Genomic DNA, 27,693 nt, shown 5'->3' with positions numbered 1-27,693 from the left:
AATAACATCAAGGTCTCTAAAGACACTAAAACTTTAGGCATCTATCTGGACTCTACCCTCTCCTTAAACAGACAAACAAATGCAGTAAGGTCGGTATCGGCCTATACTTGCAAACTCATCACCGCCAGCAGACCCTTTCTGAACCCTCTTAACTGCATTACCCTTGCGAGAACACTCATTATGGCCAAAATCGACTACTGTAGTGCCCTCTACTTAGGGACCAGTCTATCCAACCTCAATAAATTGCAAACCATCCAAAATAATTCCATAAGGGCAGCCTTAAATATCCCTAGATGTTCCCATATCTCTATCGTTAGATCTGACTTACGTTGGCTCCCGGTAAAACAAAGAATCGCCTTGAAAACTCTGCCTTGACTCATAAATGCCTGAACAACAATGCCCCACCTTACCTTTCCTCTCGTCTTACACTCCACACCTCCTCTCGACCCACCAGATCAGCCCAAACTCACAGCCTAACCTTGCCTAGATTCAAACTCCAAAAAGCGGGTGGTGTGAGCTTCCCTGTCCTATCTTCCAAACTCTGGAACACTGTCGACTTCCATCAGATCTGAACCTTCATTCCTAACTTTCAAGAACAACGCCAAATCTTGGCTGTTCACTCACAATTTATGAAGTTCCTCACTCTAGTTCTGCTTCCTATTTGTAAAATATCTCATGTGTGTATATACTCTACAATGTACTTGTATTATAACCTGTAAATTTGATTTTGTGCATACTGTGCAAATTGTTATTATGTGTATACTGTTATGTAACCTGTATTCAAGATTATGAGCCTGGTTTCCCATGGGCCTGGTTGCGCTTTACAAATAAACTAAACTTCAAACTGATGATTCATTGGAACTGTTAGACTGAACTACACTGAGGAGGGTTGAGGCGGTGCCAAGATCTTTTGCCTCCACATTATATTATATAATAGCAATTGGTGAGCAGGTGTCAGTCGATCCGTCGTGTGACCTAAGCCCCAAACACTTGTCCATCACTGTTGATCTTTTGGTGCCCTCTTGTTTTTTCTGCCCCTTTTTCCTTACTTAGGCAGCCCTCTAGCCTCTTTTCTTTTGCAGTTGGTGAGCGAGTGCAAGTGGATCTAGGTCACATGACCTAAGCCCTACCCACCTGCTTTGCCCAACCCCTTCCTTTCCTTTCCTTTCTTTTCTTAACTGTTAAATCAATTGGTGTGTCTCAACTGGACAGATGAAAAAAGGATTCTTCCCATTTGGAACGGACCATCCGAGGACTCCTCCATCCCAAAAACTCATCCCCACCTTCTCTTCTCTACTCATCACCATCCACGCTGCTCACCATCAACCTCATGGACATAGCATCTCAGCAAGCTAAACCACGCCACCATAGACTGCATCAGCACTCCATCATCCAACACTACATGAGCATTGATGCTGCCCAAAGTCCTCTTAGCAATCAACCATGCAGCAGACATTGCCGATCTCATCACCACAAGATGACCATCTTAATTGAAGTGACCTGGATGATATCCACCTCCACCCACATCCGAGAGGTCCTCAATGCCAATGGATACAGAATTCTACAATGAAACCATCCAAAAAAGATGGTGTGAAGCCTCGCCATCATTCACAAAGTATCATGGCCATGTAGCCAAATGAACGTCCGTACCATCAGCTCTTCCGAAAACCTTTCCTGCCACTTTCCACTCTGCCACTACCTACTCTCACCAATAGACTGTCATTTTCCACTTCATCTACAGATACATCACAGACTTGGTCACCTCCATGTCTCTCAGACACGCCAGCAGCATCTACTACAGTGACTTCAGCATCCCTGGCAACCCAGCAAGCAAATCAATGAAAGAAGATATCCACTGCCTACTTGACGCTCAGAACCTCACATAGCACACAAAAGACCCAACTCACAGGAAAAGTAATATCCTCAACCTCATCACTGTCCTACCCACCCTCCATCAGAAATCTACATTCCCGCTTGACTGGTTGGACTATCTAGCAATCCCCTTTGACATTAGTCACACCACACCAGTCAAGCACATCCATCAGAAACCAAGCAACTAAGAGTTCAAATCATTCAGAAACTTCCCAGTAGAGGCATTGAAAGAGGACCTTTCCAACCTTCAACTCAAATGGGCTGATCTACCTCAAAAGAACTAGTGCTGCAACTTATTTCTCCAAGAACACAACACCACCCTCACAACCAATAGACCTATCTTATCTGCTAACCCCCATTTCCTTGTCACTGTCTGCGGGGGCTACACCAGTATGTCAAGTCGTCCCGGCCGTGCGCTGCCACATTAGGCTAGACTGTTGCGCACTCCCAATCAATCGACTGCCTATGAACTGTACTAGCGTTAGAACCCAGCATGCCCGCCACCTCACCTATGATTTACCCTGGTTAGCTGTGCATGCCTAGCGCCATGTTCATCATTTGCCTTTTTAAATAGGGGGCCCTGGCTAAAAGCTGCTTACTCAAATACATATGGTTATGAATCTAGATGATGTTGTATATAATGCTGTGCTACTGCTATCGATTCTGTGATTTGCATGTTATGTTCCGCTATCCATCACGTAAATGTACTATATTGAACAGGATTATGTTCTAGATCAACACTACTTTACTGTTATGTCTAGACTTCCAGCTAACTGAGTAATGACAATGACTGTGTGCACTTTTACTAGCTCTATAAGTGTACTGATCGTTTAATATAAGAGTCAGCTGTTAGTCAGCCGCTCACCTTCGTAGCTTTCTAAAGTAGCTACTTATTGCCTCTACCAGTTCTGTAATCCCACATACCACCCTTCACCTTGAAGTAATCTGTACTACGCCTGTATTCCATACTGACATGCAAGTCATACCGTTAATATTGCAACCTCTATTCATCATGCACATTTGGATTACAATAATCATGTTTCCCGTTTGTATTGTTGAAAATAGAATACCTTTCCTTGGTAATCAGTTTGTAACTTATAAGAATGGCCTATCTAAACTTGATTGTTCCCGGCACTTCCAATCACATGCCCCACACCATTCTTACCCACCATGCCACCATTTCCAGCAGTCACCACCCACTCTTGCACCACTAGCCTAAATGACTTTACATATTCCAACGCACTTCACACTAATCCACTCACAACAGAGCACACTCTAATCCTTCCCTATACTGGAAACTACCCTTCCCACCTTATCCTGGGTGAGACCAGACTCTACTGTTTAAGATCGCGTACTCTAAGGCCTGGTCATGGAACCTTTGCCAAATCCAATGCACACAGACCGACCCAAATCCCAAGCTCCTTCGGTCCTCACCTACCTAATATCACCCCCAAACAAACTCACCCCATTTTGCACCCTAAGCATTCCACTGAAACAACAACCCCCAAACAGAATCCCTTTACCAACCTTCAAGGTGCACTCATTAATGCCCGATCTCTAGGAGCCCACGCCAATGAAATTCAAGATCTTATATCATCTAGATCTCCTAGTCATTACCGAATCCTGGTTGCACCAAGCCTCAGGCCCTCTTCTGTCACTCGCAATCCCAGCTGAATAAACCATTTTCAGAGCGGATAGGACTCAATCTCAGGGAGGTGGAGTCGCTATCATAGCTAAGACTAACCTCCATCTGAGATCATGCCCTATTGAAAGCGTTGCGGGCTATGAACTCCTTCTTACTAAATTAGCCATCAATGACAATACCACCATCAATTTCGTTGTCATCTACAGAGCACCTAACTCAAACAACCATCCTGAAATAGACATCCCCCTTTTGCTTGCCCCATTCATCAAACCCAATACAAAATGCATCATCCTCGGAGACATAGATTTAGGTTTCAATGATAGTCTTGTCACCAAAGCAGAAGCCCTTCACTCAGCTCTCAAGGAGATGAGCTTCACACAACTTGTGAACGCACCTCCCCATATCGAGGGCAGAACCCTAGATTGGATCCTTACACATAACTCCACCATTACTATTGATTCTATCTCTCCACTCAGCTGGACAGATCACTTCAACATCCAGTTCACTATTACTACTGATGAACCCCTCCCCGCTGAACAAAAATCAACTCTCACTTATGAAGCTAGAAATCTCCGAAAGCTCACACCAGACAATCTTAGTCTCATATTGAGCAAAGCTCTAGATACCTTGTCAATCACTAGCGACAACCCATGTTTCCTAACTGATATGTACAAAAACTGTCTTACCTCTACTATCAATGCAGTAGCATCTCTAACCACTAAAACAAAACGCACCGACAAACGGTCATGCTTTTGGTTTATTGATGATCTGGTTGCTCTTAGAAGAAAGAAACATGCCCTGGAACATGTATAAAGAAATAACCCTACGCCAGAATCAGAAAATGCCTACCTAATGACGAATAAAAGTTATTAATCAGCCATAATCTCAACCAAAGCAAATGCCTATAATACGCAGATCAACAACACTGCCTCCGATTCCAAAGAACTATTCTCCATCTTGAGAGAATTGGAAAACCCAATCCCGACCATTAAACCCACCAAACCGAGCAAAGAATGGTGAACCACCATACAAAATGCTCCAGCTACCAAAATCAGTTGCTACAATCTAAAATTACCACCAAAAAAGGATGTGCTAGCAAGTAAACCATCTAGTGACAAACATCCTCTCAATACCTTTGTTAACACCAGCTCACTATTCGCCTTCACCTCAGTCTCCCAAGAATTAGTCTGTGACACCATCACCAAACTTAAAGCATCAAACTGTAAAGGAGACTCCGTCCCAGTACAAATAGTTACATCATGCATCCACACACTCACACCTATCATTACCAATTTTGTGAATGCCTCCTTCAAAGTCAATCTGATCCCAGCTAGTATTAAAGAAGCCTGGGTCACCTCTCTGCTAAAGATAACCTACTCTAGACCCGACTGTACCCACTATTTACCGTCCAATAACAACAGTTCCCTTCTTACTTAAAATTATTGATAAAATATCTTACAATCAAGTCCAATCCCACTTAGAAAATGACCAACTTCTTGGCTTAAGACAATCTGGGTTCAGGCCAAACCACAGCACGGAAACAGCACTACTGGACCTCAAAGTCCAGCTGGATACCATTAGAGATTCAGGCAAACTATGTATCCTCCTGTTATTAGACCTTTCTGCTGCGTTTGACCTAGTGGACCATGCTAAACTCTGCAACACTCTAGCAAAAGACTTTAACTTCTCCATGGATGCTACAATGTGGATTAAATCCTTCCTATCTGATCCAATCTCTAGAGTCACTATAGGCAAGAAAGCTGCTGACCCCATCCCTGTCCCCATTGGAGTGCCCTAAGGCTCTTGCCTTTCACCCACACTCTACAACGCATACACAAAGCTCCTCTTCTCAGCTTTAGAAAACATGGGTGTCATCTACACCAACTTCGCGGATGACACCCAGATCCTCCTCCCACTCTCAGGAAACTACACCCAAGACACCCTACTCATTAGCAGATTTTATGCTATCATCCAAAACTGGATGGCCCTAAATAGCCTTTGTCTCAATGATGAGAAGACTGAAATTCTCATTGTGGGCTCATAGCCTAAAATTAGCTCCCTCAACCCTGACTACGCTTCTATCAACATCAACAGTACCATGATACCTGTCCTGAAACAAGTAAGAACCCTAGGAGTTTACCTGGATGCTAATCTCTCCATGACTAAGCACATCAGCAGCCTTTCGTCTACCACATCCTACACAGCCAAACTAATTGCGCTAAGTAGATAATTTCTAACCCCTGCTAACTGCGTTACTCTTGCTAGAGCCTTGATTCTTTCACGACTTGACTATTGTAATGTATTACTATTTGGTACCTTGAAATCCAACTAAAAAAAAGTACAACTCATACAAAATAAAGCCCTTAGAGCAGCCCTAGGCATCAGGAAATCAGATCACATATCTCAGATCAGAAGAGATCACCTCTGTCTACCAGTTGTAGAGAGGATCATCTTTAAAACTGTGTATATCCTATTAATGCCAACAGGACACAGCTCCTAAGTAATTAAACAAAGTACTGCAAAAAAAAGTATTCACAAGAACACTAAGATCCAATAACCACTGACTACTAGAGATACCACACTACAAGAATACTAAAGCGGGGAGTAGTAGCTTCAAATACTTAGCCCCCAAACACTGAAACTCCCTTCCCAACATTGTCAAAGAAGAGGGCTCCTTTTCAGGTTTCAAAAAATCACTCAAAACATGGCTTTTTAACTAATATGAAGGACAACTGTCTTGAGTGGCCGCAAATACGCCCACTCAATGTGTAACATGTATCCTTGTGTAATAGTATGTCATTATGTTATATTGCTTGTATGTCTGCATATTACCAATCTGTTAATCCCACTGTGTAATAATGTGAATAATCTTTGTGCAATTGTGAATAATCTTTCTGCAACCTCGCCGTGGTACCTGAGGGTCTGGCCGTGTAAGAAATGTAATAAATAAATAAACCCACATCAACTTCAAGGGCCAGTGAAACAGCGCACACTCAAACCTAAGCCTTCCACAGCCTGGTTCACTCAAGAACTCAACTTAAACAAAATAACCACCTGAAAACTGGAAAATACTTTGCATAAATCCCGCAGCGCGCTCAATCTCGTCCTGCTCAAGGAACTCCATGCTACACGCAGACAACCGATCACCTCTCCCAATGCCAACTACTACCAAAACACCATAGCCACGGCCAATAATGAAAGCAAAGCCATCAAGATTTACATAAACTGTCTGCCTGTCCCACTCGTACCACACTCCATTAAAAAATCCATCACCATCAACTCCTTCATTGACAAAATCAGCATGATCTGCCAATGCATAGACACCAACTCCACAACTGACGGCACATTACACAACACATCTTGCAAAACCACTACTATCTGGACAACTTTCAAGGCACTCACTATGAAATACCTCTCTTGCAGCCCAGCTTCTCTCAAGGCCACATTGTACAGGGATAACATCCTCCCTGTCTCCAAATTCAAGACCCATCCAAACTGGGTTGGACTGGAAACCAAGAGTCCCTGGAAATAATGTTCCAAGTAGCAGCATATTACACATTTTTAGCAAGCCCAACCCTTTTCCTATGGGAACATTTGGAAATACCACACAAAAGAGGCCCATGGTGCAGAGAGACTGGGAAATAACCAGAGTTCCCTATTGGCCAGTCCACCTATGCATCCAAATGAAGCACTCCTCCCTAAAATGGAAGATTTGAACTCATGGGGAAAGGAACCCCAGTCTTTTATGAACTGTCTTGAACTTGGGGAAGGGGGAGCCGATCATAGGCCAAGTGCGGGAAGAAGCTCTACACTTTCTTTTGAACTTTTGACCATTATTACTTTTCAAGCTGATCATAAGCCAAGATCCAAAAGGAACTCTACATTTTCTTTTGATCTTTTAAACACTATTCATTTTGCATAGAGCAAGTTACACCTTACTCCAACCTGACTTTTAAATTAAATAAAACTTTTGAGTACAAATTTGAATCTGTTGTCTGTGTCTTGCTTCAAGATGCCTTCACACTGGCTGGTTGTCAAGTCCACCCTTAAGTCCCTTCTCCACTTCGCATGTTTCCCTGACACCTTGGCTGGTTGTACCCTTCTCGTCACCTCACCATGTGCTTATACATCCTCCAATGAGGTGCCACCACTCTTTAGATCCGGGACTCAATCCAAAGCTATCCCTCGATTGAGGTTCAGATCTCCCTACAGAGTAGCAGGAGTGCCGGATAATGGGCTGGGCTAATGTTTACTAGTCATGGAAGAGTGGGGAGGTGTGGATGGTATTTTCCATGAAGTTGGTTGAAGCTCTTGAGGGCATATCTTTTGCTAGATCAGGTATAACTGTGATGAACTGGACTGGGATCTGCAGGCCTTATTCTTTTGCTTGAAATCTTATGGTTCCTCCTCATCTGCACACCTTCACCATCCTTTCCCCTCACTCTCTGGCCGGCCTCCCTTGGCCCTCCTCCTACACCCACCTGCGAGGCTAAGAAGCGTGCAGTCATCTTTGACTCCACACTTTCCTTCTCCGCCCACATCTCTGATGTCTCTCTATCTTTCCTCTCCTTCCCCCAGAAGCTCATGGTCTCCCAAAATCTGGTTCTCTCTAGGTTGGACTACTGTAACAGCCTCTTTCTAAATCTCCCAGCCTCTGCTCTCTGCCCTCTGCAACTAATCAAGAACAGGACTGCGAGACTTGTCCTTGGCCTCAAGCCCTGGGATCGTACCTATCTCTCCAGCACTGAAATCTCTCCATTTGCTCCCACTGTATGCAAGGATTAATATCAAAACCCTCTACATTGTCCACAAGGCTTTCTGGGGCCTGGGTCCAAAATACCTTCAGCTAGCCCTCCGCAAATACCTCCCCTCTCGAGCTCTTCGCTCCTCTACCTTTAACTCCCTCAGGGTCAGTCGTTTTTCAAAGAAACAAGCTGGGAGTAGAACTCTGTCTTCGGCTGGGGCCTCCCTCTGGAACAGCCTCCCTGCCACTTTAAAACTTGAGAACCATCTCCGGTTCCGGAAGCACCTTAAGACCTTCCTCTTTGCTTCTGCCTTCGCTCGCCCTCTCCCCTGCTGATCTGTTCTCACTTGGCACCGTGCACCTGGCCTCCCTCTGTCCTCTGAGCCCAGGTACCTGGTCACCCTGCCACCTTGCCGCACTGCCTCCCTGCCACCCCTTTCACTCGGATCTGTAACTGTACCCATACAGTCCCCCACCTTTTTCTTTCTGCACTTATCAGACCTACCCTGTCTGCTGCCTTAAACCCAGCACTTGCTGGCTGCACTACCACTGTTTGTTGCCTTTATTATTTATTTAGTTATTATTATTTATCAGTTTCTCCTTTGCTCCGCTCTTACGACCTCCCCTTTCCATGCACTCCCCCTCATCTTCCACACACTTGCGTGTTCTCAATGTCAGTGGGCCTAGCAAGATCATTGTTTTGTTCTTCCCTGTTCCCCTCCCTTGCTTTGTCGCGCTCTGAAACACTTGTGTACGAGCAAAATAGAAATAAAATATCAATATAAATTATATGTACTGCTGGTACTTTTTGGGGGTTTGTATTGGATCAGAAGAATGATGCAGACACTTTGCAGACATCCTTCACAAGATGTATTAAAATAAAGTGTAAGGCATAACTTTCCCTGTCTCTATGGATGGTCCCTGCCTATATTTCTAACTAAGATGCCTGTCTATGTCCAAATGAATAGTCCACTGTCCCAAAACTACCCTAATACTATGAGAACTAACCTATTTTTGGAGAATCACTCCCTTCTCCTTGAGGGTAGTCTAGTACCAGTCTATAAGCTTATTTATCAGTTTGAACTATTCAAGGCTCTCTTGTGATTTTTTGGGTCAGTCTCTGTAACTCTTTAATTGCATTCTGGATTTTTCCCTTCTCCTTGGGATCCCCTTTTGGGGTTCTTTTTAAAGCTATAAGCTCCTGGTTGTTATTTCCAGCATATCCTGGGAAGATACTATTCAGATAGTCTTTCCTTCCGGGTAAAGTATAGCTTGGCTTATTGTACTTGATTCTTTATTTGTTTCAGTTGTCTAATTCCTCTGAAGTCTGGTTCAGAATATTCAGGCCTTTTTATATTCTCTTCCTCTTGTGCAAAATATCTAAGGACTCTTCCCTTTCTCCCATGGTATTGTTATCCTTTGTTCTATTCTCTTAATGTTATTTCTTTTCGTTGTATCCCAGTCATTTAAGTTCATCTGCTTCACGGATATATTTTTCTCAGGACTTCTGCTGGGACGATTTGATCACACCATATAATGATTCCTCTTCAACCTTCTGTGATCCCTGTTATCCCCGGTACCTTCTATAAGAAGGGTGAATGTCCTTGGGAGTCTTGTCTTTACACAACCTTCTCTTTGGTGTTGGAACGTGGCTGCCTCGCCTTCATCAGCATGTTTCTCCTTCTGGTCTCTGTTCATGGTGCCTAAGTCTTCTGACGAGGGGTCGGACACACTACGGTTCTCTGTGCGCAATGGTATCAGTGATCGCGCTTGGCTACTACTGGCCTTCTGTGGTCTCGCCACCACCTTCTTTAGTGCTCCTGCCATGCTAGTTTCTCATGCTGGGGTTGTGCCGTGACACTGGCGTCCCAGCTTGCAGTCTCTGGCGAGTTTGAAACTCATGGGCTTCCTCGTTTGAGTGTCTTCCACCTCCATTGCAGAGCGTGGGGCCCTCTCTAGCCCGCGTATGCATTCTTCTCTCCCTCCTCTCTCTGTCCAGAGTACATTATTTAATGACTCATCTCAGTGAATAGAATATTCTGACTTAAAGAGACATGTCTTATAAGATACTGGCATTTCTGAGGAGTTTCTTCGTACCATTCTGGAATTTTAGAAACTTCAGATATTGGAGAGGCTACCATGTAGGTCATAGTGTGTATGGTTCTATGGAGTACCTCGTGGGAATGGGAGTCCTAGTCCCCTAAGGGGGAGTCTCTCCCAGTGAGGTCGCACTTGTCTCGACCCCTAGGGAGGGTGTCACGGAGCAGGTTCACATCCATAGCCTCACAGGGGAAGTGGGCTACCCTTTGGTTAGAAGGGGCAAATTCCTTCAATTTGTCACAGGGGTTAGATATGTGACAGGGAGGATTTCCAGTGTAGGTCTTCACTAAGGGTGTTTTGAATATATATGTTGAAATATGCCATTAAGCTTATCCTCCATTTTTCTATATCTGTTGAGTGGATGAGAATGTTATTAAGCCATTTGTTTGCGTTAGCTTCCGAGTAACTGTCCTTGAAGTGAGAATTGGGGTTTGTACAATTTTACAGCACATCACCAAAGAATCCTATGGGAAACTACGGAGCAACAGTAGGGACAAGGTTTGTTTCTTTACAGATGTGCAGAAAGGGGCAAGTAAATTGGGTTAGTATACCAAAATTGTGGCCTGGGCACAGAAATAGCAAGGTTTTTATAGGGGTTTTTCACAATGAGACTTATAGAGAAAAGTCAGTCTGATACATTTAGTTGGTTACATTAACAGTGAACTTGCTAACAGTACATCTTCTGGCATTGGAGGGAAAATAGGCTTGCTCTATTCGCATAATATAGTTCTCTTCTCCAATGGATCTTTTCATGAAGTAAACCCTCATCTGATATGTAATGTGGCAGCCCTCCATGATGAAACTGAGCTGGGAACTGGGTGTACCTGTGCCCTGGACAGGGACTGAAGTAACATTTGCATGGACTTATGGTCTCTCACTTGCATCTCAACCAATCGTCTCTCTACCTGGGTCACCTCTCTTAACGTGGTTGCAGACGCTGCCTCATCACTTATGGCTTCAGATTTGCTCTGTCCATGGCTCATGCAGAAATAAAACAGTGTTGGCTTTGGCAGGTTTAATAACAATACAGTGGCATTCATGCCTGCTGTGGAGGGTGGACACAGCCTTTAACTGCCCACCATGCTAAGCCATTGTAGGTCCGAGCAAAGCGAGGGCCTCAGCTCAGCCTGTGGGCCGTTAAAGGCCGTGTCCGCACCCCAAAGCGGGCATGAAAGCCATTTGCACGCCGGGCTTAGTCTGGGGTGTAAATGGCTTTCTTTATTCCCCCTCAAGGGATTCGCACTGCTTGCGCTGCTGATCCCCTGAGGAAAAAAGGAAAATGAAGAAAAAAGATGACCGCCACCATATGGGAAAGGGACTAAGTCCCTTTTCCATTTCATTGGCAGCATCCAGATGGGATGAGCAGCAGGACCAGAGCACAGAGTTCCGGTCCCCAGCAGATAAGTGGGGAGGTGGTGGGGAAGGGGTTGGATTGTTCTGAGGGGTGGAGGAGTGCAAGAGACAACAGGGAGAAGGTCCCTGTTGCCTCTGCATGTAAAGAAAAAAAAAAATGGCACCACCCAGGGAAGGTTCCCGGGTGGCTGGAACAGTGGGTGGGCATTCTCACTCGCTGTTCCAGACACCTGATTGACTGATAGTCCTTCCCCAGGTGCAAATTGTTTACTTATATTTAATTGTTTCTCAATTTTCTTGATCTGATGGACATAGGTGGAGTTATTATGAAGCAGTGTTTGAAGTGAGTAGAGGGGATAAAAGGGCAACTCAACTGGGGCTGGCTGCATGGGGAGGTGGTCTAAATTTCAAAGAATCTCTAGAAGACAAATTCTGCAGACCAATTAAAACAGGAGCAGCAAGGAAATAGGGTTGGTTACCCTGACAACATGTCTATACTCTATAGTTTAATGTCATAGCAATAAGGGGGGAGAATCATCACCTATCAATTAATAGTCAAAGGAATCCATCAAACCACCAAGTATTTGTGTTATAGTGAAGGCATTACTCCACACATAACAAGGCTTCCGCCCTCACCTACTAACTAGAAGATCTGTTATGGTACTGAACATTTACAACCAGGCATTGTCTGGCCTCATGGCACAAAAAAACGCTTATTCTGGCTCCGTCTTCACAAAGAGTGTTTCTGTTCCTACACATAAAAATAGGCAATTATAGTTAGCAGTGTTTGTCACGATAGAGAGATGAAGAGTTTAAAAAGAGGAGCCTAATACACAAGCATAAAATTCACAGAGCAGGGCGTGTCTAGCACGGCATGAAGACGTGTCTGCCGTGCGCTCCGTGCTGTATCACCCGATTTTATGAAACTATCCCGAGAAATGGATCCTGTTCTTCCCTATACAGACTCCAGTGGTGCCCCCGAGTGAGAGGCTGGTCCAGGAGATGAAACCGCGACATGGAAAGCCACAGACAAGGTGCTTTTGCCTTTGGTGTCTGAGCAACCCTGAAAGCAAGATGGCGGCTTGCGCGCCTGGGTCAGATTCGCTGTGATTCCTCAGCAGGGAAACGCTGAGAACTGAAAGGAGTGTGCTCCCCTGCATGTTCCGCTGACCCACCTGCCAAGCCGACACAGCCATGCTGGGAGGGGGCGTAGAAGTCGTTCTGCAATCACCCCCCCCCCGTACTTCTGCTGAGGCCCAGAGCCCGGGGAACAGACCGACATCGGTGGCCGCCCACACATGAAGGTGAGGAGGGGGCAGGGGCGTCTTGATATGCAGATGGGCCCCAACAGCTGCAACACCCTGGACCGCCCCTCTCGCTCCCACTCACCCGCAAGGAAGGAGCTGGTGCTTGTGAGCACCCAGGGAGATTTTGAAGCTGAGGCGGCACCAGGCCCAGTGCGGTGAGTGATTGGACCGGATGAGCAGGAGAATGCCTTGTGGGTGCGGCCTCCCCCCACCCGTACCTTTTTGCCGAGGACATGCTGAAGGGTTTTAAGCAAGACATCATGCATGAGATAAAGAGATAAAAACCTCTAAAGACTCCCTGGCCCGATCAATTGTGAGCCTGAACACCCATCTGCACGGCCTAGAATCTCAAGTTAATGGCATTGAAAATACAGCATGCAAACAGGCACATGACTATGCATTGCTCACGAATAGAGTTGAGGGAATAGAGGAACACCTTGAGGACGTCTGGGGGGAACAAGCTGATTTAGAAAAAATGTCAAGAAGGAACAATGGGGGTTATTCCGAATTTGGAGGCAGCCATGGTGCTATTATTCATAATATAGACCAAGTCAGACCAGCCGTTCCTGGTGGGACCCGCTAAGGGACCTCGGAATGTGGTGGTAGGGGGTTAACGGCACCAACATCCTTACCAGTGCCGTTAACCCCCACCGCCATACTCGGAATGAGGCCCAATGTCTGCCTACGTGGGGTTCCATGCCACGTTGCAGATCAAGAACTTTCTGCATATGTGAGTGCTCTTTTCAAGTCATTGCTTGATCTTCCAGACTCGGAGGAACTTGTCCTAGATAGGACCCATCGGGTCTATTCCTCTGGCCAACAAAGACGTAACCTTTTGCCAGACGTCCTCTCTCGTGTGCATTTCTACCATCAAAAAGAGGCGATTATGGCTGCGGCTAGAAGGCCAGAGCCAGTGATTTTCCGGGGGACATCCCTTACACTATTCCAGGACCTTTTGCCCTATACTCTAGCAAACTGCAGGCCTCTGCAAAAGATAGCCTCATGGCTACAGGCCAGGAAAATCCGCTATTGTTGGGGGTTCCCCTGTAAATTGATCTTTGGCTATCACAATCGGCATTGCACAATCAACTCAGAAGAGGAGGCGAAAGAGTTAATGGAGGAGGTGAACAACGATAACAGCTCAGAAGTCGCAAAATCGGATGTCCCCCAATTTGAGCCTACCCCGAGAGATGAGATAGGAGGAAACCAGAGGTCGGCATTCGTTAGCAGCAACACCAAGGGCTGGGTCGGAACCCTTGCGGCCCCCTGATTGAGCTCCCGGCACCAGGAACCCATCACTGGCACCGATAAGTTTTGAAGCGGAGTAGTCGACCGCGTCAGATGAATCGACTAGAAATCCACTCACCGCTGGACTTGTGTAAATCGGGGAAGGTCGCCAACCTAAGCACTCTTCCCCTGTTCTCTCTCACTTTCTCCTCATCATGATGAGAAGAAGCGGGACACAGCAATGATCGACCTTCTGAACGGATTACGCCCACTACTGTTGACCTAATGTTATGGTTGGAAAAGTTTTGGAAAGTTCATAAATGCTTTACGTTGTTTTTTTAATGTTTAAATCTGATTAATTAATTTGGACTGTAACACACTGCCTGGGAATATGGGTTCGCCGAGAAGAGGGATCGCTGGGCCACCCCCTGTCGAGAAGACAACTTCCTACTGCTTTTTGGGCACGCCTGAGAGGCCGTATGATGCCGACTCCTGACGTTAACTGCCTTACCCTGAATGTACAGGGTCTAAATTCCCCATTGAAATGCAAGGCACTCTTTCATAGATTGGCTACCCTTAATTCCTTGCTCCTGTTCCTTCAGGAGACCCACCTCTTGCCTTCAGATAAATTCTGTCTCAACAATAAACTGTACCCCACTAGGTTCTGTGACTCTAGCGGCTCGAAAAAACGCCTGATACGCAAGGGCACCCCACTGAAAATGTTAAATATCTTGTGGGATGGGGAGGGGAGTTATATCATGGTGGTGGCACTGCTATACAGGTAAAATGTGACTCTCGTTTTGATGTATGCCCCCAATGCCGACCAAGACATATTCTACGCCTCATTGTCAAAGACTTTGAGGGAATTTGCTGAAGGGGATGTCATCTTGGGTGGAGATTTTAATGCAGTGGTGGATAAATCCCTACCCCGACTCCCAAACAATAAGAAAAACTTTATAGCCCTTACCACCTTATTACGTGAACATTCACGTATCAAGGCCTGACGCTTCTTTCACCAGGAGGAGCGCGACTATACCTTTTTCTCGGCTGTCCACAAGAGGTTCTCCAGACTGGATATGTTCCTCCTCTCTGACACCCTCATCCCACATGTAACTAGCATTGAGATTCTCCCAAAAGCTTTATCAGACCATGCCCCAGCGATGCTCATGATGAATCCGCCCTACCCAAGCCCCCCGCTCAAGCCCTTTGTGTGTCTGAACGAATTCCTACTTAGTTCACTCCCGCGTATCCGAAGCAATAAAGCACTATTTTATGAAAAATTAAACTGGAGCCGTGGGGCGCAAGACTGTGTGGGATGCCGCGAAGGCGGTTATTTGGGTTCATAATATAGACCAAGCCTTTGCATGAGGGAAGACTAGGAAATAGTTCCAGGCCCATGTAGAGGAGAGATTATTCAGAGGGAGAAGGGGTTCCAGTGCTCATTTCGGGACTTGCGAATAGCTCAGAAGACCCTAAAAGCACATCACATAGGGCGCGCACCGCACTCCCTGCTGCTTACAAAACAATACTTTTACACAAGGGGGAATAAGGCCAATAAATTGTTAGCGGCAAAACTGAAACATCAGGCCAGGCACAACCACATAGAAGCTCTATGGGATGCTAATGGGAAGTGCAAGACCTCAGAAGAGAGTAAACTCTGAATTATGGAGGACTTTTACCGGGTGAACTCGGCTGCACATCGGGGTGACCAGCAAGCAATTCAAGACTTTATACTCAATTCTCACCTCCCCCAACTCTCCCAAACCCAACAGGATCCCCTGGAAGGGCCTATCACTGATCAAGAGGTTTTACTTGCAATCCACTCCCTCCCCGCGGGGAAAGCCCCAGGGCCCGACGGCTTCACTAACAAGTTCTATAAAACTTTTAGCACACAACTGATCCCCCACTTGACTAAACTGTTGAATTCCTTTTTCTCCTCCGGGACAGTGACGCATACCATGGTGGAGTCCAACACCATGTTAATCTTGAAACCGGGTAAGGACACGGCGGAGTGTACATCTTACCACCCAAATGCCCTGCTTAATGCTGGCGCAAAGCTTTTCAGTAAAATGACACGGCGGCTTGGGGAAATTCTCCCGTATTAATCAATAACGATCAGACGGGCTTCATTCAAAATCTCTCGGCCCACAGCAATATTTGACCGGGGATTGACCTTATAGCTCTGGCCCCTCAAATCCCAGCAGGAAACCTATCGCTATTATCCCTTGATGCTCGTAGAGCCTTCGATAGTATGTCCTGGGACTACCTGAAATTGGTATTACCGGGGTTTGAGTTTGGCCCTTATTTCACCAAGCTAGTACTCGCAAACTTTTAGATCCCAACTACCTGTGTCAGGGTTAACTCTCGGTGGTCCTCCCTAATAGCCCAGTGTAAGGGGACTAGACAGGGATGCTGCCCTCTATCCCCCCTGGTATTTGCCTTGGCTATAGAGCCCCTGACTTAGCGAGTCTGCCTCCATCCTGACATCAAAGGCTTCAGATATGGGAGGGGGCGGGGGTGTCATAAATTGACATTATATGCTGATGACGTGCTTTGCTTTCTAAAAGGCTCACTTATCTCACTCCTGGCCCTAATAGATCTGTTGGCCCAATTCACGGCAGTCTCAAGGTTTGCAATAAACCTAGAAAAATCTATAGGCATGGGCCTCACAGAAATGTTGACAGCCCTGGCAACCCTACCGGAAAGATTCCCCTTCCGATGATCGAAGACAGACATCTCCTACCTGTGAGTACATTAAACCCCCACCTACTCCGGCTTGCTGTTGACGAACATCCCTGGCCTTTAAAAAGAAGCCAAGGAATGGCTTCAAAGATGGGACTCGCAAGAAATTTCATGGCTCGACTGTATTTACGCTGTCAAAATGATGCTCCTTCCAAAGCTGCAGTACATTTTTCACACATTGCCAGTGCTTATCCCTGAATGGGAACTACTCATCCTACAGAAAGCGGTGGGACAATTCATTTGGCAGCACAAAAAACACGTATTTCTCGCAAGGTCCTCACAAAAGGGAAAATGCTGGGCGGTTTAGTCCTACCTTCGATCCCATGGTACTACTGAGCTGCTCAAGTAGCCGTCATCCTGAGCTGGGCGGGTGCACATGAAGCTGCCAAATGGAGAGACATTGAGCAATTCGCATCTCCCTTCCCCCTGAGTCACTTGCCAGTCCTCCCCAAGGAAGCGCGTCGACAGTGAGGCACCATGCTGACTACTACTCCAGCGGCACTCCAAATTTGGGACAAAGCCTGTGCTCAGAAGGGATTTAAATTGGGCCTGGGTCCACTCTCGCCTATTATCCAAAACCCAGCTTTCACCTCAGGCCTACCAGCAAGAGCCTTCCAGCTCTGGACCGCGGGGGAACACCTGAGATTGCAAACCTTTATGATGACCGGGGCCCCCTGACCTTTGTGGCGTGTAAGGAGAAATTCAAACTGCCCAAATCGGAGCGGTTCCGCTATGGACAACTGCGGCAATGGTTAACTAACCCTACCGTACGGCAGGCAGCATCCCGTCCCCCATCAGGGATAGAACCAACATAGACTAACCACGTTTTATAGGCTTCTGGAAAGCGCCACGCCAGAGGAGAAGCTCCCCTACATGGTGGCATGGGAAAAAGAGCTGGGCATGGGGACCCCAGGGGAATCCTGGGTGAGGATATGGACCAGAACCCAAAAAAGCTTGTGTTGCACCACCATGAAGAAAAGGGCAATTAAGTGGTGCTTACGATGGCATCTGTCCCCGCAACGCTTGCACGCTATGAACTCCACCCTCTCTTGCAGATGTTGGCATGGATGCTGGGAGCAGGATGACCTTGCAAATATATGGTGGCACTGTCTCGTAATACAGTCCTTTTGGCTGGAGGTCTGTTCTAAAATTAAAGAGATCATAGGCACCCTGCTTCCGATGGAACCCATGGATCCTGTTACTGGAGGATGCCCTCCTTGATGGGTCCTTTCTATGTCAGGTGCAAGAACTGAACTGACTTCCCAGATGCTTATGGCAGCCTGAATCACCTGGTCACGCTTTTGGAAGGTTGTGGAGGGTCCACAGATCTTACTGGTGGGTGAAGGTGTGGGAATTGTTGGGGATGGAGAAACTCACAGCGTTGGGCGGAGGGAAGGTTGCCTAAATTCTCATGCACATGGTGGCCTTTCTTAGAATATGTGGGGGACAAAGAGCAGATGTTCTTCCAGCCTCTACTTTTGAAGCACCTCAAAAAGCCATGACTTAATAAAGGTGAACTCACAAGCTGAAATCCTCACCTCAGTCAAACTCAGGACCATACAGTTGGCAATGTGTTACTTCCTCTATAATTTTTCCATCTTTTTTTCTTCTTTCTCTCCTTTCTTCTCTTTCCTATCGGCTTCATCTCTTCTCTTCTTCTCCCTCTCAACTTTTACTGGATGTTTAAATGGCTGTGTTAAGCATTAAAGTTATATATTGACAAAAACTGAAATTTCAATGTTGTGCTGTTTCCTTTTGGATTTCATACAATGCTGTCTATGTATTATGTTCATCGGAATTTCAATAAAATATATGTTAAAAAAAGGGACTCCCAGAGAAAACATGTAGCACTGAATATCATCAAAAGCCATATTTGTATTAATTAGTCCTGTAATTAGGGTCAAGATCCTAAAGCTTCATACAGAGTGAAAGTTGGTTATTCTGATGACTGAAGCTTTCCATTATGTCTATTGCTCTTAGGAAATAAAACATACAGCATGCCATGATTCTGCACAGATTTCATTGTCCAGTGAATAGCTTAGTGTACAGGGGCCTGCGGCCCACAGATTTCCAGATGTGTTTCACTATATGGCACCCAAGATCCCTAGTCTGAGTTTCAGTCCAAAACATCATGACAGTCAAAGGTTGCAGAATCCTGCCTTTTGAAAATAGGCACAGAGCACTGGCATAAGGTAGCACACGTTCACGGAAAAGCACCCAGTGTCGCTTCTGTCTCATTTTGGAGGTGGTCTGTGTTCTGAAGCAGTGATATCCCATACGCTGGACTTCCAATCCAGAAAAGACTGAGTTCTCAGGTAGAGCCATAAAGGATAACTCTATGTAAAATATATTTTCAAATATTTCTGTCAAAACAGGCCAGAACATGTATACAGTAAAGTTTGTGCCAAGTTTTTAACAGTAGGTGCTCTTACTAAAATTGCTATGACCTTGCAGGCGTTCGCTTGGTGGCCAGACTTGATGGCGGAGCATGCAGAGATATTTTGGTCCCTCTTTTCTGTTGATATGGATTCTGCTCTGGAGGATCAACCTCAGGATTCCTGGGATAGTTTCCCACTCTTCCAGCTGCTAAATAATTTCCTACGAAATGACCGTAAGACCTTTTTAATTATTTATTTTCATATGGTTTGTTTCCAGAAAAGTCTAATGAATAGCTGCAGGCATCTCCAATTGGCTGTTTGTGGTCAATTTGGCGTCTAGACTACCTAGCTATTTTCAGTAACTGTGTCTTTCTATGTGTCCATCTGTTAATTATATTCTTCTCATTTGTCTGTCGCATCTAGATAGGTCTGTATGTATGTGAATAGTAAGTATAGTATATATCTGTTTACAGTGCATCAACAATATCAGTTTACAGTACAGTGAGGCTAACTAACTAGATCTCAAGTGAAAATAACTACATTATTTGAGGGGTGCCCTTCAGAAACCATGTAAGGGACAATATGCCGACACCGAATAACTTGTAGACTTCTGTATGGATTGTTTGGTAGTTTAGTAAGCGTTTGCGATAGTGGATCCATGTATTGAAAGCATGAGGTGAAAATGACCAAACCATTTTAGAAATTCTAGGGAAGGCTCAACACATGAAACAGAAATGCTTGGCCAGATTGCCTGAATAAATTGAAGGCCCACATTTTCTGTCAAAGAGATTTTTTGAAAGTGCCATTTTACTACCTTTGATCAAAATACAAGTCTGCAATAGAATTTAAAAAAATCTAATTGTAAATTTGGATATGAGCCACGTATACCTTCAGTATTTTCCAAAAACGGAAAAGCAAACTGGACGTTAGTTGTTTAAGGCCTTTTTTTTTTGCAGACGATTGTCAGTGCTACATCAACGATAACGTGAATACCTGATCTCTAAGGTCGGGATCTCAACATTTTCTAGAGCAACTTAGACCAAGGACTTCCAAGACAGAGGACAGCGCTTTCGCTTTTAAAGCGCCCAGCTTGTGGAACCAACTACCAGATTACTTGCGCAACCATAAATGTCTTGCAACTTTTAAGAAAGATCTTAAAACCTTTCTTTTCACCTGAGATTGCCCTAGGAGGCAGTGCAATAGTGGGCATATTCCTCTTCAGCCAATTCTTCCTTTATTTGTAATTGTTTTTTCTAGAAAAGTTAAGCTGAGTTATAGGTAACTCTTTCTTAGGCTTTTTGTCTATTTTTTTGTTGTCCGCGCCTTTATGCCTGCGGGTCTATAGTGTGCTAGCTATACAAATACAATGTAATTTAATGTAATGTTGGATCTTTGACCTTATTTTGGTAACGCATCTTCAGTAATTGGTGCTGTATTGCATGCTAATCAGCCGGGATGTAGTGTGATGTGAGGAAGAAGTGTGATACGTGGGGGCAGTGTAGGGTAAGAGAGAGGGAGATCAGCTGATGAAGGATGTGTTGGATTGAATGCAGAAAACAGGCAAGCGGTTTGGGGGCTAAAGCCGAGAGAAGAACAAGTTGGAGTTGAAATGGAACAATGAACAACTCAAGAAAAGAAAGGATAATGCTTTTGGAGACTAGACCGAGCAAAGGAAACAGAAGCAGAAATTCACAGAAAGGAGGAAGGAGGAAAGAGACAGACTGATGAAATAATGATGCAACCAAACAAGAGGTAACCAGGAGTGAGTGGTGGAGGACAGAGGAAGGGAGGGACAGCCTTTAAGACCTGGGCCAAAAGGATGCTCCTTTTGTGGTGGTGGAGGAACAGAAATTCGAGCCAGAGATGAGGAATTGGGGAAAGACTCCCAAAGCTCAAAGTACGACTTAGTTGGCCAATAACAAGTACAGAATGGGAAAGCTGAGTGTAGCCTGGGCCTCAGATATTTGAATAGTGTGGGACGATCTTAGGGTATTAGTTAGAGGGTCCCTGGTAGGACTGTCCAGGAGGACCAACACATAAAGCTGAATACTTCAGGAGCAGGCAAGAAAAATCCAAGAGCCAAGAAAGTAGTGTTTGGAACCCTATGAAATCTCAGAGACTTTGAATGACTGGCATGCCGAGGTGGCAGTCCCAAACTATGGGAAAGAGGAGAGGGCTTAGGACATGGGGCTTAAAGGTAGTGAAGGTTCTTAGAGAGACCCGTACTGCTACTTCTAAATTCATAGATCTATCCCTGTGGGCTCTGTCAAACCAAATCCTGTTTGAGACAAAAATAAAGCTTAGCTCTGAAATGAGCTTTCAGTTTGCTTTAATTCATCTGTTGATCCTTCAGCCATTGCAGTATCCTGATGTGAGCCCCAGGTGTGTATGTATTATGATTGGTTTGCTATTAATAAGGTCTGCCCTGAGAGGGAGGGTAGTTTGAGGGCTTTGTGTGACAAACTGGTGAGAAAGATGAAGCATTCAAGTGGTGTTTATATGTGCTGGGATTGGGGCACTAGGTAGTGTTCATCTGCAGTGTGCAAGTGATGGTCAATGTGTGTAGTATAAGGTGGAAAGTAGAATGGTGAGAAGGTTAGTGACAGGCGCAATGTCACAGAAGGCTTCAAAAACCTGTGTACCCAGATATGAAGTTTAGGCATTTCATTATCAATGTCAAAGGCTCAACTGGTAAATGAAGGTAGGCAGGGCAGACTAACGGGGTTCCTAGTCTAATCCTCGTCCTTCCTGGGGGTCCCACCACCCTAGCCCTGATGGCGCTAATTCCCCAAAAGATGTGCTGGAAGGCTAGAAACAGTAACTCCTATTGTCTGGTTCTAACATAGTCTTTCAATAAGGGCCTAACTCCTGTAGCCTTACCTACCTTACTCCCTATGGAACTTCCTAAGGGTTACCCAAAGTGGATATCATGATGTAAGGATTGAATTTCAAGAGTCTCACATTTTCTCTTTCTCTTCTCAGTGATCTTTCTCCTTTCCACTCTCTTGCACCCTGTTTTTCCTTCTTCCCTCTCCCCGCCCCAATCTTCCTAGGTCCAGTAAAACCATCTCTCCCTATATGTTTTCTTCTCCTCCCCTCTCTTGCTCACTAATCCCTTCTCAGTCTCCCTCCTTCTTCAGACATTCACTCCCACTCTCCTTTCCCTCTATTCCCCTCCTGCCACTATCGATGTCACTTGGTGTCGCCATGTCGGCCTCTCTCCCCTAGCCTGGTGAAGTCTACGGCTTGACTGCTACTATGACGAACGTTGGTGGAGTGAGATTTTCAGCCGTATCCTTTTTCCCTTTTTGTATTGTTTTGGTGTGGCCACAGTGATTCCTCGATTCTGTGGTCCTGCAAAGAAGGAAGAAAAAGGACTCGGCTAGAAACGAGGCTGGAAGGCAAGGTGTAGAAGACAGTGGTACCAAATGTTTTACTGTACAAGGCATGGTCAGGGGTAGGTCAGGTTCTGGGACTCTGCAACTCTCTCACCGCATCACTGGGGTATTCTTGGCTCTGGCCTATGCCCTGGTAGATCACCTACCCCAGGTTGGGAGAGGTCCACGCTCACTCTAACAGGCTAAACACCCTGGTCCTGTCACATGCCAACATGGAAGAGGTCTCACATATAGCAAAGTATATAACCTGGCATAGCAAGGCATGAAATGTCCTAACATATTCCACGTGCTGTGCTCTGCAGAAAAAAAAAACATTTTCTTTTTCACACTTTACCACTGTCAAACGATGCCTCTGCTTCTCTCTCTCTCCCTCCCCCCTCTCTCTTTCTGAATACCTCTCCCTCTTCCCCAGCTCCTCCCCCTCCTCTCAACACAAGTGAAGCATTATGGGAAGCATGAACATGTCAACTCAGAAAAAGAGCAAACTGAGATATGAAAATTACAGGCACTCTTTTGACTTTCCTTAGTATGTAGGTCGCAAAGCTGACAGTCCACTCACACCTCACTCGCTGAACGCGGAGGACAAAAGGATGGCCATGTGAAGTTGTTTTTCTTTCCGGTTGAGCCTTTTTAACACCTGTTTCGGGTGTGCTGAATCTGTCTGAGGGGCATTTTTCATTCTCGTTTTTAAAATGTGGGTGCATGTGGGTATAGTCTAAAGTGGAGGGAGCAAATTAGGTCATTCTCTAGGATGAGCTCAAATCTGAACAATTAATGTATGTGGAATTAGTCGATGAAAGGAATTGCTAGGGCGTGGTGATGTTGGTTATCTTGAGGACAGGAGTGCTTAGACACGTCTAAAGCGGTATTTTGGGACACAAATCAGAGCTACACATGCATATTGAGAAATGACAAAATAGTAATTGTGCAGTTTAGAACAAAGGGATTAGAGGGTTTTAAGTAGCAGGTGGGAGTAGGAATGCACAATGCTTTTGGCAGAAGTCTTAGGATCACTTTGAAACAGGAGGCAGAGTAGTCCTCAAAACTGTGAGCATGCTAGGGTTTCTGGATTATTCATAAGTAGGGTAGGGAAGAGAGGGTTCAACTGCAGTCCAACTGGTCATTTCAAGAAATCCTGATTTCTTTATTTGGAATGGCACGCCGAGAAGAGGCGAGTAAGGCAACATATTTTCAAAGGAATGAGGGGGGTTTAAAGAATGAGCACGCATGTTTTTTTCTTGTAAATTGCAAAACTGTAATGCTTTTCCGCAGCATGGTGGCCAATAAAAGAATGCCTTTAGTTTAAGAAGTCGGGATTGCATTTGGGCAGCGTAAACTGCATGGATGGGGATGCGATTGGGGGGACAGGAAGATGATACACCTGCTGCTCAGGACATATGCCAGCTGCGGCTCTGCTTTATCATCTACTTCCATTATTAGGCAAGTTGGAACATTCCTCCAAAACATCTCACAGACCCTTTAATAGGTTTGAGGGGTTCCAGAACATGTACACCTGCCCTTACTCTTCTGTGAATCTACCTCTAATCATCAACCCTCAAAGGAAAGTTTGAGTTCATTGGTGGGATTTGGAGCGCTAAAAGGGGAGTTCTAGGCACTTTCCAGGGCACAATACGCCAGTAAGAGTCCCTGCATCATTCAAAATGCCTCATTCAAATATATAACCAATAATTCCAACAACACAAACAAGTTAATAAAAGCTTTAATGTCAAACTCTAGACCAAACCGCCTTCTTTGCAAGGTGAAATTAAAAAAGGACTAATCTATGATACATTCACTGATCGTACACAAAATATCTCTATGGTACAACGAAATATTGTAACATGATATTCAGTAAAACAAATATAAATTAAGGCCTCATAATTTGACTAAAGGGCTCACACTATCAAAGTGCTTAACTAAAATCAGCCAGACATTTCAAACAAAAACTAGACAGAAAATAACAAACCCTCTTGTATACACCCATACATCGGTCAGATGTAAGACGTCTTGCTTAAGGACGTAATGCCATTTTGCTGAAATGTATTTAGATCCACACTTTTGGCAAAAACCAAACCGCAAACATGCCCCAGCTAACGATTTGGTTACATTCTTTTTGCAACTAGAACTGCCAACTCCTTCAGAAAGAGCCATAGCAGTCATGCAACATGTGTCAACAAAATGGCAGCATGTGATTAAACAAGATGTCTTGAACGAGCATCAATGTTCATAATAGAGTAAGTGGAATACTATTGCCCACGCTATGCTTAGCAACAGATAACTCTGGTAGCTCCAAAAAGGGTGGAGGACAATACCTTTGCCTTCTGTTATATTGGAAGCCGAGGCAACCAATTAAAACTGAGCTATACACAAAATCGTAATATTTTAACAGATCAAACGTCAAGAAAAATACATATGGAATGGCAACACATCACTAATGGAGGTGTGTATTCATACACATTTGCTATCCGACCCACCTAAAACAATATTCTCTTGCTCCACAATAAAATCTCAACACGTGGAGTCATTGGTTTCACTACCTCTCTTGCCGCCCTTTATTTCTTTTTAAACCACCAGTAGCTGGTCCCTTTACCTCTGGATAGGAATGGAGGCAACCAATCCCCAAGGCAGTGTTGCGTTTCATTAGAAACTATAACAGTAACCTTAAACACTGAAGTTCCCGAGTCTTTTGGGCAAGTAAATATTCACATACTCATGTTTGTTTGACAGCAATCATTGTAAAAGTTCTGAACATAGAAAGATGCACTAAATACTAGACATGTACAGTATGACCAGATTTCTGCTTTTTAGTTTTTATTCAATATTTCATGCTTCTTCAGTTTTAATCCCAGCAAGCACGCGTGTCGAACCTTCCCAGGCTCCTCTTCAAGGCTTGCTCTCTAGAGCTAGAGATGGAAGGTGCCAATTTTCACGACCCCGTTTTCAACCAGCACTGCACTTCACACTGGTAGGCCGCCACCTCCATTTCAAAGTTCTCCCATTCGGCCTCAAGTCGGCACCAAGGATTTTCACAAAATGCCTTGCGCCATCCGCATCTCACCTCAGATAAGCAGGAATCCACGTTCTACCCATATATAGGCAATTGATTAGTTCAGGCTGTCACACTCGACCAAAGCTTCGTAAACACTGAAAGTACAGAGAGCTTCTTAACATTATTGGGCTTCTAGTTAAATTACAAGAAGTCATCCACAGCTCCATCACAGCAAATGGTATTCCTGGGAGCTGCCTTAAACACAGCTACATCAACATCCACTCAGTTGGATGAAAGGTTGCATACTATTTCCGCCACCATTCAAACTCTGCTTCGAATACTCATTAACTCAGTCCAGACAATGAAGTACCTCTTGGATATGCTGTCATTCGGCATATCAATAATATAAAACTGCCAACTTCATATGCATAACCTACAAGAGTTTTTTAATATTGAATGCAAAGTCTCTAGGCATTGGGACAACAAAATCTGGCTTCCCAATGCATTCCACAAAGCTCTTCTTTGGTGGCGGAACACCAATAACCTCAGGGGTGGTGCAGCTTTCACAGCTACCTGTCACAAGGTGACCATAACATGGGATGCTTCCATGGATGGCTGGGGAGCCCACATAGGACGAACAACTTCATACCAGAGAGCTCTGGTCACCACAAGAAAACACATTGCCTTGGTTTGCTTGCTGAAGTATTTTCTACCTCAGGTGCTAGGGGAACAGCATGCATGTTCACGGACAACACTACGACAATGTTCTACATCAGGAAACAATGGCTCTCCAAATTGCAGATCCTGTCCAGCGAAGTACAAGTGCTGTGGAAATGGGGAATAGCCCACAGAATGTTCCTGTCTTCTTTCCACCTGCCTGGCATCAACAACTCAGTAGTTGAATCCCTCGGCACAGAGCTCTGCTCCAGCCATGAGTGGGAGCTCCTGCAAAGCCAGTTGGAATTTATCTTCCAAACATGGGGAAACTGGATATAGACCTGTTCACCATGGAGGCCAACTCCAAGTGCGAGTCATTTGCAAGCAGATTGTCATAAATCTCCCCCAGTCTCACCTGGGATCGCTTCTTGCTCTGTTCCGCGGGACGATTCCTCTTGTGGATGGGATCGGGTCTTGTATAGGCTCGCTCGAGTCTCGTCCGGCTGCAGAGCGCGTTCAGAGTTCCGGGAAGCTCGCAGTTCCAGGATGTCCAGGAAAAAAGTAGCGGTCGCTAGGGATGAGGATTCCGGGAGCAGACTTAGAGGGAAGGGGTGAAGGGAAAGAAGAAGGAACCAGGAAACTAGGAATAATGGTTTCGCCGAACAGCACACACACGTCAAGTCACTACCTAATGATAGCGTTGAGACGCGCGGAGCCGCGGGGGTGTGGCCAATTTATAGAATGTGCCGTGTGCGACGTGAAGGCTGGTGCGAGGCAAGTCAGTTGGCACGGCCATGTTGGGAGTAACAAGGAATACAAGCCCCCTCGCGATAAGGACCAGGAAGTCCAGAAGGGGCAAGTTCTATGGGTCTTGACAGCATGCCTCCTCCGAAGACCTGTTCCACCAGGTTTGCCCGGGTGTATGAGATGGAATCTTCTAAGCAATCGAGGGGTATTTAAGTTAGAAACTGGTTCCCAGGTTCTCTCGCTAGGAGGATATCCCTTCAATTCAACCAGGTATTGAAGTTGACCCCGTTAATACCTGGAATCGCATATTCTGGACACTTCATATTCCAGCTGATCGTCCACCACAACAGGATTGGGTCTGCAGGATTTTCAGGTGGATTGGATGTAGGGTTTCAATAGGGAAGTGTGAAAGACTGGGTGTATTTTCTTCCAGGAGTCAGGTAGCTTGAGTCGGAATGAGACAGGATTGATGATTTCCTTTATGGAAAATGGTCCATAGTACCGAGGGGCTAATTTGTTTGGCCGTAGATGTCG

The 27,693-nt window shown here is 45.2% G+C and overlaps 1 protein-coding gene across 5 annotated transcripts in view; it reads left to right on the top strand.

Annotated features, from left to right (window-relative positions):
• CADPS2 (calcium dependent secretion activator 2) overlaps positions 1–27,693 on the top strand; it is a 2,822,196-nt gene that overhangs the window by 1,766,560 nt on the left and 1,027,943 nt on the right. For all 5 annotated transcript variants that reach the window (XM_069629098.1, XM_069629097.1, XM_069629096.1 and 2 more), the window contains one exon: positions 19,445–19,601. In XM_069629098.1, the coding sequence (XP_069485199.1) occupies positions 19,445–19,601 (157 nt within the window). The remainder of the gene's footprint in view (positions 1–19,444; positions 19,602–27,693) is intronic.

Source organism: Ambystoma mexicanum, chromosome 12 (assembly GCF_040938575.1).
Source record: "Ambystoma mexicanum isolate Mex_15411 chromosome 12, UKY_AmexF1_1, whole genome shotgun sequence".
NCBI lineage: Eukaryota > Metazoa > Chordata > Amphibia > Caudata > Ambystomatidae > Ambystoma > Ambystoma mexicanum.
Note: the sequence above shows the minus strand (reverse complement) of the source record. Positions and strands in the feature narration are given on the sequence as shown.